Source organism: Pezoporus flaviventris, unplaced genomic scaffold (genome assembly GCF_033815535.1).
Source record: "Pezoporus flaviventris isolate CSIRO_AGI_PZ_B2104156 unplaced genomic scaffold, CSIRO_AGI_Pfla_v1 ptg000002l, whole genome shotgun sequence".
NCBI classification, from domain to species: Eukaryota; Metazoa; Chordata; class Aves; order Psittaciformes; family Psittacidae; genus Pezoporus; species Pezoporus flaviventris.
The window spans coordinates 36,036,635-36,052,639 of NW_026892550.1; the positions used below are offsets into that span (position 1 = coordinate 36,036,635).

Consider the following 16,005-nt stretch of genomic DNA (forward strand, 5'->3'; position numbering starts at 1 on the left):
AAAGGAAAACTGAAATGAGCACTAATTTAGGAAAAACAAAATGTAAATAAGAAGATAGATTAAAAAGAAAGAAAGAAAAAAAAAAGGTTGAGAAATAGCTTTCTGAAGTATAAAAGCTGCTATTGAAATACTTTTTTTTTGAACACCACAAATAGGATGCCTGCCAGAAAGTCTGTTGGGCTGATAGATGATCAAAATGAAAAGAGACCACTTCAGAAGCAGGAAAGCTAAATTAAGTATTTCCGTTGAACTCTCAGCAGTGACCAATGCCAGAAACTCAGGGAAGAGAACAAAAACAGGGCAAGCACACAGTGACACTTCTATCTTCAGCTACCTAAAACTTAATGACTTTGTAAATAGAATCATAGAATCGTTAGGGTTGGAAAGGACCTTAAGATCATCAAGTTCCAACCCCCCTGGCATGGGCAGGGATAGAAGTTTTACAGCATGGCTCTGCATGGCTCTGCACGGCTCTGCACTGCTCGGCTCGGCACGGAGAGACAACCGAGGAACCGAGGCACCCAGGGGCTGTGGGGCAACCCGGCAGCGGGAGGGGAGGAGTCGCGGCGGGGCGGGGCTGCTGTCCCGGCATGCAGAGGGGACAGCTTCCCTCTTCCCATCCCTCCCCGTGGAGGCAGTGCCGCTCAGTGTCACGGTCTCCAACGGCAAGAAGAGCCCATGCCCTGGCTACTGGTGTACCTGCACCCAGCAGAGCCGGGTGCTCCGCTTAACAAATCCCAGAACTATCGCAGCAGCATTCCTGCGAGAGGATTTTGTATTTAATGGAATTCAGGCTTTGGATGACGGGGGGCTCTTTAATTTTGGAATTGCTGAACAAGGGAATTCTGTTCCTGCAAATCCGAGTTTCAAAGAATATTCTCCTGCCAGTTTAGCCCAGCCAAGCACAGCACTGCTTAGTACAGTTCAGACCAGTTTAGCATAGCCCAGTTTACCCCAGTTCAGACAAGTTCAGCCCAGTCCAGCCTACTTTAGCCCAGTTCAGACGGGCTTATCTCAGTTCAGCCAAATTTAGACAGTTTATCCCAGTAAAGTCTGGTTTAGCCCAGTTCAGACCAATATACCCCAAACCAGCACAGACTGGACAAGTTTAGCCCAGTTTGGCCCACTTCAGCCCAGTTTAGAATTGTCCAGAATAGTTCAGCCCAGCCCAGCCTAGCCTCATTTAGTCCAGTTTGGCCCAATTCAGCCCAGTCCAGCACAACTAAGCCCAGCCAAGAACAGTTCAGCCCAGTTTGGCTCAGTCCAGTCCAGCTCAGTTTAGCACAGCTTAGCCCAGCCAAGCCCAGCTCAGTCCAGCCCATTTAGCTCAGTCCAGACAAGTTTAGCCCAGTTCAGCTCATTTTAGACTTGTCCAGCCAGGCTCAGAAATGTCCAGCCCAGTTCAGACCAATGTAGCCAAAGCCAGCCCACCTTAGCCTAGCCCATCCCACTTTATCCCACTCCAGCCCAGTTTAATCCAGTACAGCTCAGTTTAGCCCAATGTAGCCCAGCCCGGTTTAGCTTGGTCCAACCCAGCTCAGAACAGTCCAGGCCATTTTACCCCTGCCCAGCCTAGTTTAGACCAGCCCATCTTAGCCCAGCCCACTTTATCTCACTTCAGATGCTTTACCCCAGTTCAGCCCAGCCCAGTTTAGCCCTGTCCAGCCCATTCCAGCTCATCCCAGCCTGTTTAGCCCGCTTTAGCCCAGCACAGCCAACTTTAGCCCAGTCCATTCCAGTTTAGCCAAGCCCAGCCCACTTCAGCCCAGTTTAGCCCTGTCCAGACCAATTTAGCCCAGCCCTGCCCAGTTTAGCCAAGCCCAGCCTAGCCCAGTTAGCCCAATTCAGACCTCTCCAGACCCATTAGCACAGTTTAGCCCAGTTTGGCCAACTTCAGCCCAGACTGGCCCACTTCAGCCCAGTTTGGCCCACTCCAGCCCAACAGAGCACAGTTTAGGCCAGCTCAGTCCAGCCCAGTTTAGCCCATAGCCCAGTTAATCCTAGCTGGGCCCAATTCAGCCCAATCCAACCCAGTCCAGTGCAATTAAGCCCAGCCAAGAAGAGTTTAGCCCAGTCCAGCACATTTTACCCCAGTTCAGACCTGTCAAGCCCAGTTAAGCCCAGTTTAGCCCAGTCCAGCCCAACTAAGCCCAGCCAAGAACAGTTCAGCCCAGTTTAGCCCAGTTTGACTCAGCCCAGTCCATTTAGCCCAGTCCAGACAAAGTTAGCCCAGTTCAGCTCATTTTAGACTTGTCCAGCCAGGCTCAGATAGGTCCAGCCCAGTTCAGAGCAATGTAGAAAATCAGAGGTTTCTGTATGATAGGTTCTGCTGGATTTTTGTGCCTTGAATAGCCATTTTTATAAACCTATTATTTCCAAACAAATGCAACCTAAATTGACAAACTCTTGCATTATATAAACATTGCTGACACCAGCCTTGTTATCAGACAAACAAAAGGAGGAAAACATGACACCAGTTTTTATAAAAGGGCAGCGAGGAGGTAAAGAATTGCAGACCGCTAAGTCTGATTTTTATGTTGAAAAGAAGCAAGCCATAAATAAGAAAATTAGCAAACCATAGACACAGGTTCTGTGGAAGAAAGCCATGCCACAGAAACACACCATCTTTTGAGGAAATCAGAAACTATGTAGACACAGGTGAGCCCATTAATAGAGTGTATTTTACAGTGTAAAAACTGTCTATTCATTCAAATTTTTTGAGGAAGTTTGGGAGTATAGTAGCCTTAAGTGTCTGCGCTGGGAGCCAAGCTGTCCGCCTCCTCTTCCAGGTCATTACTGAATAATAGAAAAAAATTCTTGGCAGTTGCAATTAGAATGACTATAAACAGCTGCAGAATAATTCAAGGACACTAATGAAATGAGCCGGCAGGAAAGCTCCCTGTAAGTGCAAATGACTGTATACGGAGTGTTAAACCACTCTTAGTGTGTGCAGTCAGTGACAGACCTGAAACGCGGCACTACTACTCAAAAACCAAAATAAATTAGAGTGAAACGTGAATAAATTTTTTGAGCATTTTAGCTCAGAGTTAAAGAAAAGACAAACAGAATGGCGGGAATAATAAGGAAGCAACACAAAACATTTATATAGTAGCTTGATGTAGATATCTCTGTTATTACCGTATCACAGGGTGGTACATGACAGTATCCAGGAGGACAGGCTAAACAAACAGCATGTTCTTCAGCCTGGAAAGAGTCACTGACTCGGGGTGTCATTAATTCCAAGAGTAGAAAAGCATTTAAAAGACAAGTCTGTGCACAGAAAAAGGTCTATGAATCATGACAGTCCTGTTGCGATTTTTGGCTCAAGTGTCCCAGCTCACTGGTTGCCAGGAGTGAAGCTTAGTCTGTTTTCGTATGTTTTCTCCCAAGCATGTGTTCCTGGCAGAGCTAGAGACAAGACTGTAATGAAAAATGATATCTAGTCAGGCCCAGAGACCTATAAATTGCATTTTATTTTAAAATACTCTGCACAAGTGGCTCATTATGCTGGAAAAATAGCTCAGTTCTTGTTCTCCCTAGCAGCAATTCTCTTCAGTTCTGATTCTGAGAGGACACACCTTGTTACCTGACAGCATTCACCCTCAAACCTAGGTCCATTTTTTATTTCCCTCACATGATGTGTTTATCCTGAATCCATGACCATCCAGAAACTTTATCACTCTTTTTTTTTTACACCAGCTCTACCTCTGTACGGACTTCTGATCACAAAAAATAAATAAAATCCAGAGAGCAATCTAATTAATATCCTTCTTCCCTGAGGCTAAAATTAGTTTTATCACAGGTCTGGTAGGAGGCAGGCACATGTAAAATCCAATATAAAATATAAATGACTGCTCTAAAAAGTAAAAGGCTGTCACCTATCAGGATAATAAAAAAGGTCCGAAAATGGTAAAACACACAAAGTTTTAAGGAAAAGTTTTTTTTCTGCAACTGTACAGAGGTTTTGGCCAGGGCCTGCTAAGCTGGCTCTTTTTCTCTGCAGCTAGAAATTTGGTGGAAAACAGGTATTGCTCCACCTTAATCCAGTTTATAGCTCCCCTGGCTCTCCTGCAGAGCACTCAAAGGCTGCAGTGAGATGATACCATCTTTGAAATTTTGTACACTTGACTTTTACGTATTCCCGTAGATTACCGATTTTGTTTAACCAGGCTTATGACTTGCCGTATACCCACAAAAGTGCTTGGCTTCAACCTCAAAACAGATCGGTTAAAATCCATACGGCAATGGAGTGCTGGCAAAATAGAAACATTCTGAAGTACCTGACAAGCAACTTCAACACACCATCCAACGTCATTCCTTTCTACAGGGTGCAGCAAGAGTTCAGGCTTTATGGCAGCCGAGACTGCCCAGAATCATCACCAAAGTTCCTATTGAATCAATAAGACAGCTGACAAATCAACTTGGCAAGGCATCCGACTCCAGTCAAATATAAACAGAACTGAATCCCCCTTTATTAGCATTTCTTCCCTCTTCCCCCTCCAGCAGGGACAAGCCCCAGGGCTACGTGGCTTTCAAGCTGAGAAAGAAAGTTCTTGCAGCACTATTTCACTCCTGCTAGCACTGCTGGGAAAGCATTTGGCATACTTCACTGAGCAAACCCAACTGCTTAGGGTGACAGTTAACAATTTTGATGCTTAAAGAAAGAGAAGGCTCAGGTGAGGTCTACCTGGATTTGAATGTCTACAAATGAATAACCCAGCCTTTGCCTGAAAAACTTGATTATACTGCTTTTTGGTAGGATTAAACTGAATACTGACAAGCCTTATCAGCCAAAATGGCTTCTGGACTTTTTAAATAGATCAGTGGGAGGAAAATAAATGGTGTATCTGACCTTTTGCTGCATTTCTTGCTGATATCTGAGGATGAGGAGAGTATGTTGAGACCTGAAAGCATACAGCAGTATCGGCCAACCTTACATTGCTTCTCCTCTCTTCTGCTGTTCCCAGGAGACGCATGGAATCTATAAACCCTTAACCTACGTAGGGCAACTGCAAGTGTCCAAGGTATTCAATATACAAAATATCTGAAGTTGTCAGAAAGATGGCTTTTGTTCACAACGTTTTCAATGCTGTTTTGTTTGCTTGCTTAGAACATTAAATAATAAAACCTAATTTGAGCTGCTGGCTTTGACCTTCATGGAAGACTTATCTGCAAGAGCACTTGGAGGAAGCTGTTTCTAAAATCCACCATTTCTGTTCTGACCATGCCACGGCTGTACCTTCTATTTCTCAAAGTATGCAAAGTATTTGCTGCTTCTCTGGAAATTTGTATTCATTACCCTCCTTCAAAACAGAACTAAGGACCAACTCTGAGATTAGGAAAAAAAAACACTTCAAAAAGCTACAGATTTCAAACTGTGTGGCAGATACATATGCTGATGCCTTCCACCTTAGGGAAAAATAGAGGGGAGGGAGCACTTGAGATCTACTGCCAAAGACAGGGCTACTAGCCTGGGCAGAGGCAGCCCGGTCCTGCCTGCCATTCATGCTGCCATTTCTGCTCTGCTGTCCTTGACAAGCGGAGAGCAAGGAGGAGAACATGGTTCTATCTCTTTCCCACCCTCTCCAGGGAAAGCAGGGCCAAAGCCATCTCTGCTAACATGAACTTTTGGCATCAGCTCCCCTCTGCCTAGTTAATCACAACACTTGACAGGGAAATGGGTTTTCTCTGTGGACTTGTTTATTCCTGTTGCTTCCTACAAAAGGGGCCCCAAATGCCTCAGCAGAAGCAGCAGTGTCTAGGGAATAACCGTGTATAAGAGAACTCTGACCTATGCAAGTTACCCAGATGATTTCCTCCTCTCCAGAAAAATCTCTTCAGCACAGAGGTCCGTACATGCACAGCCATGAGTCACTCACAGGTGGCCAGCTCTCTCCTACCTCACAAAATGGAAAAACACCCACTATAAGAGGCTACAGCAGAGCCTCAGTAACCAGACAGTGACCAGCCAAACAGATAAGCAGCCAGAATGGGAAACACACAACCCAGAGGTTGGCACCCAATCCAGGGGTTGGTATAGTTCCATTGCCACAGATGAGGGGCGAGTGAAAACAGACAATTCCGTCATTTTATATGTAAATTTATATAACCTCCCCCCACAAATGAAAAAGTATCAACCAAAACAAAACAAATAAAACCCCCACCACGCCACCAAAAAAAAACCCACAAAAAAAACCAAAACCCCTACCAGTCAGTTTGCTCAGAGACCTGTCCATAGCTGGTATTTAACAAGGAAAATGATACCAAACACAGATTAGCCTGAGAGCAAGTCTGGCTCCAGCATTTACCAAAGATCAGAAGGGGCTGTGTAAACCCATCAGTAATCATTGAGCAAATGCTGACAACTTCCCAGAAGTTCCCCACACCAAAGTAGACACCCTTCCAGCAAATAAAAAATGTTTTTCTAAGTTTCCTTCCTTCTTTATGACAAATGTAGCAAGAAATCATTACCAGACTACTCTTCCATCAGCTCCAAACCCCAAACACCACTATGGCAGATCTATATTTCTGTTTATGTGGGTAATTAAGCAGAGTTATTTAAAGGGAACAACATTTGTTTCTTTTCTATTTACTTAGTTGTAATTTTTAAAGCCTTGGGGTGAAACTAAAACTGAATAAACTAAGTAGCAGAGGAATTTCTAATAAAGAAAATAATTCCTTCTTGAAGACAGATCTTAAGAAGTGATGGATTAAGATATAATAATGAAGACTGTGGCTGGACATGGAACATGCCAGTATATGCAATTAGACACTAAAAGAGATGACTTCAGAGATTAATCAATATAGATTAAGTATTCATGAAAGGAAACATTGCAACAGCATTAAGAATAATATATGGAAATATTTGACATAGTATAGTGCTCTTGCTTGTCAGGACAAGAAGCTTTAGGTATTTTACCTAATTAATATTATTTTAAACATCAATTACTACATATGGAAAAAAATAATCAAATCTGTAAAAACAGAACTAAAAGAAAACAAGAAGTTTGCTTACTCTTCTTGACGCAAGTCATTAACGCTCCGATCTAGTGAGATCATATCACTTGCCACCATATTAAACCCAAACTCTTTAATGCTGGCTTGAATGGATTCTTTGTAATCTGGTCCTAAAACATATGGCTTTGCTTCCTCTCCAGGGCCACCAACAACTCCGTGAGGCTCAGGCTCTTTGGGTTCGAAATTACCAAGGACTCCAGGTCGTAAAACAGGATCTCGGTATACAAATGTCTGAGGCTTAAATGTGAGATATTGCCTCTGGATGATGTTTTGCTGCTTGTTATCACCACCACCATGATGATTTAGTTCATTTTTGGCCTTATTTTTCCTTCGAATGGATTCCAAGTCCACTTCTACACCTTCAACATGAGGCCAAGGTACCACAGGTTTGAACTTCTCATTTCCTAGTCCATGGTCTCCTTTGTTTGGCATGGGTCTGTTGGCTTCTTTGTCATCCTAGAGAAACAGCAGATCATACATATTGATAATCCTTCATTTATTTAAATCCAGTACCTTAATGCATTGAGAGTTGATAATAAATATATGTAAGCAAGAAGGGAGAAGTCTCTATATCTCTGTGAAGGGGTTCAATGAACAATATTTACTAAAGCAACTGCTGCTGGAGAACATTGCCAACTGTTATCCACACTTACCTTGGCAAGTAGAGCCTGGAAATGGCCCAACACCCAAACCATTCCTAAAGACCAAATACTCATGTAGGACATGCTAGCTTGGACATAGCTCAGGCTGCACACCAAACCAATGTGCAGGGAGCACTGACAGAGCGTTTTACAGGGTGTGGTACGGAGGCAGACAATGCCACAACGTGAGACGTGGCACTCTTGGGGCCACTCTTTCTGAGGCTATTCATACTGGACGCTGAGACCTCTAAAGGGTTTCAGTAGTTGCTAGATACAGCCTCAACATGCTCCCACACTGGGAAAGAGTGTCATGACTACCTGTAATCTGGGATGCACATCTGCAGCAGCCTCAAACCACACCTTATCTCTGTTCTTCATCCCCCCTACAACTCACTCCCACTAAGCATCACTCCTTCTGCTGCAACAGCAACACTGTTCATTTAGAGCCATGAGGTAAGCTGAAGGCACTGGGAACAGCCAGCAAAAATAAGATGCAGCCCTGGTCTGATGTGCTGCCTGGCCACACAGACTGACCCGCCTGAGGAAGCAGCGCTGGGGCTGAAGAGCGCTGCCACAGGCACCAGCATCTCCTTGTTCGTGTCCTTGTTTAAAAGGTCTTTTCTATTTCACAGCACTCCTCCCTGCCTGAAGAAAGGCTGGGATTTTGAAAACTGCCTGGCATTTTCAGTGATCAATGAGGTTGGTGGGTTAGAATGAGGGCGGGTGATTTTGGAAGTGTGAAATCCCCAGAGTACAACTGCCCCACCCAAAACATAGAGTCACTGCTTTTTCCAATACTATCGTCCAAGAGGACAACAGGAAACATTGCCAAAGGCTCAGATTTCCTCTAAAATTATTTGTAAACACAACATGTTAGATCACAGGGAAATCAGCAGAGAACAATGCACACATTTTAGCAATGTCTCACTATCTATTCACAAATACAGAATCAAACAAAAAATTGAGATAGAAGGATGTCACCTATTCAAACCTGCTGGAGGCAGTGATAAGTTCACACTTAGATCAGGTTTCTCAGAAACTTGACCAGTCATACCCTGAAAACATGCAGTGTCTCTGGACAACGTGTTCCAGAAAGCCAACTCTGTGCTGGGCTGCATCAAAAGAAGGGTGACCAGCAGGTCAAATGAGGCGATTCTCCACCTCTACTCCGCTCTCGTGAAACCCCACCTGCAGTACTGCATTCAGCTCTGGGGCCCCCCAACACAAGAGGGACATGGACCTTCTGGAGCGAGTCCAGGGGAGACAACAAAGATGAGAAGGCTGGAGCACCTCTGCTATGGAGATAAGCTGAGAGACCTGGGATTGTTCAGCCTGAAGAAGAGTACGTTCCAAAGGAAAGCTTTGTAGTACATAAAGGGATCTACAAGAAACCGGGAGAGGGACTTTTTACAAGTGACAGGACAAGGAGGAATGGCTTTAAACTGGAAGAGGGGAGATTTAGATTAGATATTACAAAAAAATTCTCTATGGTGAGGGTGCTGAGGCACTGAAACAGGTTGCCTACAAAAGTTTTTGATGCCCTGTCCCTGGAAGTGTTCAAGGGCCAGGTTAGAAGGGACTTTGAGCAACCTGGTCTAGTGGAAGGAGTCCTTGCCCACAGCGGGGATTGGAACTAGATTATCTTTAAGGTCCCTTCCAACCAAAACTACTCTATGATATGACCCATCTCATAGTGAAGGTATTTTCCCTTGTACCTCAGTAGAAGTTTCTCATGTTTCATTTTGTGGTGACTGCCTTTTATCCTTTCAGTGTGCACCCTTCAGAAAATTTTATTTCTGTTTTCTCTGTAACCTCAATTTTGGGGGCAAAGAGATCCAATTAGATTCATCATTAGACTTTTCTCCAGCCAAACCAAGCTGAGTTCCTCTACCCTTTCCATGATTATGCCACATACTGCAGCCCTATAGTTTCCTTAGCAGGTTTTGCTCTCCATCTCTTAGTATCTCTCCTGTGCTTGGCAGCACAGAAGAAACCAGGCATAAGCTTGTTAACGCTATGCGTCAGGAAACAAACCACATCCCTTTGCTTGGTGGCTAAGTTCTTCCTAATGTAACCCATTATGCAGTTCACCAGCAAGGGCACAATGCCAACTCATGTCCATGTTTAACTAAATCCCACAATACTTGTTACTACATTACAGTATTTTCCTCATGTATCATTCTGCATTACAAGGCATCAGAAATGAAGAAAAGCCCAGTATAAAAAATGTCTAGGTTAACAATGTAACAATGGGAGTCAGACTTTCTTCAATTCAAAATATTAAGAATTTATTCAGGAAACTTTCTACTTCTCTGCTTGTTCTTTAAATAGAGAGGACATACAAAATGCAGAAGTCTTACATTACTCTGTTCTTCCATCACTATTTTTTGAGGAACTTCAAAGCCAGCATGAGAAAGGGAAGTATAAAGGCATGTGAAAAGGCACATTTTTCAAGGTGGTTGACAGGTCTGTAAGTGGACTGGGAAAGGGCTGGGCAGGGAGGTGCCTTCTAAAAACTCTAATTCAACAGCTGTGGATGCTGGATATTGGAAGAATCCAATGAAAAAGCAGCCAGGTTTACATGCTGCCACTCTCAGACACCATCCTGGATCGCTAATCCAATCAGGCAGTAATTTCTTATGGTCAGAGTGAAATTAAATATTCTTTCATTCCACTTCCATCATGTATAAAACAGTTATGAGTTTCCACTTAGTTTTGACTCCAACATAATACTTCTCAAAGTAGTTTCTTCATTTGTCTGTCATCAGAACTATGACTTATCTTGTATTACACTTCGCCTCATTATAACTGTTATGTACAATTTGCATTGTAATGCATTTATTTGCTGTACCCTTTCAAACACTAAATATACTTCATTTTTGTAGGCCTGAAAAAATACTGCCTAAAACAAGACAATTACACAGACACATTCATCTCTTTCCTTCAATTTTTGTGTGCCTAGGACAAACATGATGGAAGGTATGTGTTGCGGGCAGCCCAGCACCACAGCTGCTCACTCCTTCCTCCTCTCACTGCTCACAAATCTAAAACACATCATCATATGGGATGCTATGAAGAAAATTAACTCAATCTCAGCATTTTATGGGCATTTAAAAAGAAAAAAAAGAAAAAAAAAGAAAAAAAAAGAACTAGCAGTGTGCAGACCACAGTTCCTGGAGGTTATTCATTTCTCCAGAGATAACCGAGGCAAAGGTTTTCCAAATACTGTCTGGAAAAAAAGCAAAGTCAAACCACAATCAAAGAACTATTTTGGTCATCATATAAGCCACAATGCTTGAACACAAATAGTGATGGAAGAACAGAGTAATGTAAGACTTCTGCATTTTGTATGTTGAACATCCAAAAGCTGCTTCTCTCTTATGAGCTATGACTCTCCTCCCCCCTTTAAGAAAAGTGATATAAAACCTCCTAAAATAATTTTTAGTCTGTGCACCTCACTGATTAGAAGCTTGGCTCCACTAAAAACTTAGTATCAAACTTCTAAAAGATTCATACAATAACAGTCAAACTGGAAGGCACTTCGAAAAAACCCAAACCACAACAACCTTTTAAAAGGTTTCCAAAAACAAGTCTTAAAGTTATTTGAAAAACTTTTAAAAGACAAATCAATGACATCAAGGTGAAAGGAAGGCTCAGAGGAAGTGAGCACAACAAACATCTGAACACTACACTTCTAGGTTGTCCAAAAATGAGGGCAGAGAAGCAAGAAAATCTGTGAGTGCTCTCACATCTGAAGACAAACATCAACAAAAATCTCATTACATCTTTATAAAGGACACATAGTAAGCTATTTACATGCATATAGAAAAATGATTTTTCCATAGATCATTGTTTTTTTTTCCTGTAGGGCTAGACCTAGGATTTCCCACCAGCTTTTCTAGCTCCATTTCAGTGCACACTGCTTTATTTTTTTAAATGTTCTTTTCACTCCTTAGAGCATTATGTATGAGTCACTGCAATGGGAGTTTTGGAAACAGTGACTTCTATGGAAAAAAAAAAAAAAAGAGGTATTTGGTGTAATGTTTTATTTATTTATTTATTTTTAATTAGGTTTTTCCTCTTGTGCAAAAGAGAGAAATGTGATTAAAGGCATACAGAACATAACTGCATCCCTTTGGAAACATGTTTTTGTATTATACAAAGTAAAAGGGAAAACTGGAAGAGATATTCATAGGTCTGCAAGACTGGTCAACTGGCAGGAGGGTTTGAGTTACAGCTGGCAGTAAAACTGTGAATGTGAAAGTTGCATAATCTACTTTCCTCCAGTCAACCAGTTCAAGACTGGCAACTCCCTAAAACTCCCCATGAAATAATGTCTGAAGTACAAACTGACATAAAAAAAGTGGATTTGGTTCGTTTCTAAAATGGAATATTAGCGTAGTGAAAGAAGTTTGCCAATTCAAAGCCACGTCTATAAAAGCAATTTGCTCATCTAGACAAAAATCAGTGATGCACAAAAACTGAAAAGGGGAATAAATAAGTAGAATCCAGTAATATTCTAATTTCCCAAGGATGCAATAGGAAAATAAAAACCCTTACACTCTCCGAATATACATGCTCATACCTAGCTGACTAGATACTGAGATAGTATCAGATACTGAGCACAGCAATATTCAGGTGTTCCAGGAAAAACCTATAAAAACTGATACAGTTTAATATTTTAGTAACCTAGGAGGCCACTCCCTAAGTAGCTCTATTTCTTCACTCCACCTATTACCCTTCTTAATTCTCAGCTGCATCAACATCATTGCACTTCCCATGAAAGGTGAATACAATATATGTTCTTCCACCATACGGAAGTATTCAAGGACATTTAACTAAGGATGAAATCAATAGCTCTTAGAGCTCCCCTGATGCAAGTTCTTCTTCTATGCAAAAAGGCATCATTTTCCATAGTGCCTCTGCCACAGATGCTCTGATGGAGACCACATAGCTATCAGTTTAGCAAGGATTTCAACGTATTTAAAATATGCTGGTTTGTTTGCCTCAACTTATTGCAGCCACACTCCCGGTTTATTGGAGAAAAGAGGCCACAGGAGAGAAATGATACAGAGCCTAGCATTTTCAATTATTTGAGTAAATAGGAGGGGGGTGTTTCTATTTATTCAGTTACCTTTTTAAAAGAAAAAAAAAAAAGGGAAGAAAAAGGGCTACAAGCTGGATTCACAGATTTCGTTATTAACTAGGCTCATGCTGGGAAGATACCAAAATAACACCTGCTCTCAGCCAAGCTTCTGGCATGATTCTGCTCTGCCAGCTAACAGAAGTGAGAAAAAACCTCCAACATCTAGTATATTTTGGTTTGCTTTGAATCATTAGTGTGTGGGTCTTACCAGGGTACAGTTCAGGGCACAGATGGAAAAAATAAAGTGCCACACAAAACTACTCAGTCATGCAACTATTTTTGTGCTACATGGTAGAAAAAGACTCCACAATACTCTTATGATCAAAAAACAGGAAGACTTTTCAGTATAGAGGATCAAATACAGATGAAAGGGAAAATCAACACATCCAACAATGTATTTCTGAATAGATTTTACTCTAAATACCCACTAACTTCAGAATAAATAAAATGAGCAATGATTCCCACCACGCAGTTGGCTGGCTGCCAAAAGGAGTCCATTAGCCTGCACACCTTCCACTTCCACCACCTGTGGTAGCATTCATCCAAGCAGTCAGAAGTTGTAGCTACAGCAGGACCAGCTGAAGAAGGGAAACCAAAACCAAAAGCACACACAAATGGTAAAACACGGCTTCACGAAGAGGGATGAAGATCTATGGCACAGCTGCCATCACTTCAGAAAATAAATAATTAAAACCCCTTTGTAATCATAACAATATTTTGCACATAAAAGACTGTTTTAAGCTCCACATGCAACACTGCCTTCAAGTCACAATTTGCAAAACTTTCCATCAAACAATTCCATCACAAGGCAACCACATAGACTCAAATTAGGGCAGAAGTTGAACCAGGAGAATTCTTTTGTCAAATATGAGCAGTAGCATTCAAATCGCCTGGCTCAAAAGGTGGCTTGAAAAGGTGCTCAAAAGGTGCATTTGCTGTCACAGCGCCTGGGCAAAACTCCCTCTCCTGATTTGGCTTCTTCTATGTATTTCAGAGGCATTCCAAGGGTGATGTAATGCATACTTACGTGCTTGGTAGCCACTATAGTGGCCTTTAAAATTTGTGTAAACACAGAACAGAGCATTTATGGGAACTATAGAAACACAGAAATATAATTTCACACTAAGTTATAGAAAACTTTTGGAGTTTAAAAATACATGTTTGTAAAAATAACAGATCCCTAAATCACTGTAATTGCACGCTTTGTGCAACCCAAGTGAAAAACTATACTGTTGATGGTACTTGCCAGCAGCATTTCCAGAAAAACATCTAATTTATGTTCTTATGTTGATAGTTGCCCTCAATTTTGACACATATACTGACAACATTAAAATGCACTACGCACCAATGCCATGTCTCTATAGTAGATTTGTTCTCTGTTCAATATTCTAGGGGAAAAAAAACTTACTTAAACATACCTAAATCACATGTATCAGTGCTAAAGCTGTGTAAATTGTCTTGTACCAACCCAAAATAAGTTTTGGTAGACAGAAGTAACTGTCTGCAGTCTTGTACCAAACCCACATTACTGCAGCGGTACCTGAAAGAGCAAGCAATGCTACCATAACAACCACATCAGTCTACTTTCTGGAGTGTTCAACATAAGACCTGATGAGAAGCTGCCGATGACCCAAGACAAAACTCCAAACAATTGAAAAAACCTTTGATGGTCTAAACAAGCAAGCATGGAATTATATGCATAATTTAGATCTATGTTCTTTTTGTCAAAAAATCCCAATATACTTCAGAGTAACTGAGGTGCAAGGGCCACACACAGCTTTGAAGAAATGAGTGTTCAGTAATTTTATACCGCTGTGTACCATACTCCCACCTACATCTGAGGAATGAAAAATAACATGTGTTTCTGTGTTGTTAATTTAAAAAAAAGTGAGGCAACTTACCCCTTCACCTGCTTCCTACATTTCACAGGATCTGTCAAGGTGATTGATATGTGATGCATTGCTTATGGGCCTGCACCATCCTTTATCCAGCTTGCTTTTTCTAGCCTGCTTTCTCAGCTCCCAAGTAGGTCCTCAAGAGGGAACTCAAGGAGGGAATTGTTTTGCCAGGGATTGATACTTGTAATAAAACAGGTCAGCAGCATTATGAAAAATCCCTTTTCCCCACTCATTGCTGGTAAGGCAGAACAGGACAGTCACTGGTACTTACATTTCTACAGTTACACAAGTGGCTTAGTTTCCAATAGGTACCAGCAGACCGCATTTATTAATATCAAATCAGCTCATTGAAAAAAAAATAAAAATAAAAAAGTGGCATTATCTTTGAGACCCTAATTACCTGACTTAGCTGATGGGCAAAAAACTTTGGGGATTAAAATCAACAGTTTTCTTCTGTCTTAAGGTTGACATTCCTGAGGCTTTCCATTGCTTATGGAAAAGCGACTGGCATGATCAAAAATAAAAAGGACACATAATAGGGGAGAGAAACTGTAAAAATGTAAATTTGGAAACAGCTTGATGTTCTGCTATTATGACAGAGTTTGACAGATTTTAGCATTCAAGTTCCGAGTGACTTGCATTAATCTACATGACTGTCTCTGACTGCAAAAAAATGGTAAAACAACTTCTTGTTACCTAGTAATGAGTCTAAAAACTAACAATACTAACATCTGTGGTCATCTCTGCTGCTGCTTGAACTTACCGGTGGAAGAAAGACACTGAGGAAGGTTAAGTTTCTCAACCATTTTTAAATGGTTGCTGTTAAGAGTCCCCTAGGCAAAAAAGACCAACTAGCTCTTCCTGTCTTGGATTTTTGTAAAGATCCTGTCTACTTCACCACAGCAAAAGCATTCATCTAAGACAGTGACTTCAGGCTATTGCTGCATACTGCCATGGTCTGCAGTCAACATCTCACAAGATCATCGCATACGAAATTGTGCTAAGCTGTGGAAACCCCCAGGTAACAAATCATATGGAGACAGCCTCTGCCTTTGTCCTTCCTTTTTCTGTCCTACCTGTAAATATAAATAATTCCCATATTCAAATTTCTAACAATGAAAGAATACTTATTTTCAGTTGAAATAACATGATTGCGCAGCTGTTTGCCTAACAGAGGGGAACACCATAAATCCTGAGTTTTACGTTTACCTGCAGAGTACCTTGGTTAGAGCTAGATATTCACACATTTAGGTATTTAGTCAATATGATACCCATCTCAGCATCCCATTTAAATGAAACGACT

The 16,005-nt window shown here is 41.6% G+C and overlaps 1 protein-coding gene across 2 annotated transcripts in view; it reads right to left on the reverse strand.

Moving 5' to 3' along the window:
• GALNT7 (polypeptide N-acetylgalactosaminyltransferase 7) overlaps positions 1 to 16,005 on the reverse strand; it is a 76,190-nt gene that overhangs the window by 37,194 nt on the left and 22,991 nt on the right. For both annotated transcript variants that reach the window (XM_061475040.1, XM_061475034.1), the window contains exon 2: positions 7,016 to 7,473. In XM_061475040.1, coding sequence (XP_061331024.1) covers positions 7,016 to 7,473 — 458 coding nt within the window. The remainder of the gene's footprint in view (positions 1 to 7,015; positions 7,474 to 16,005) is intronic.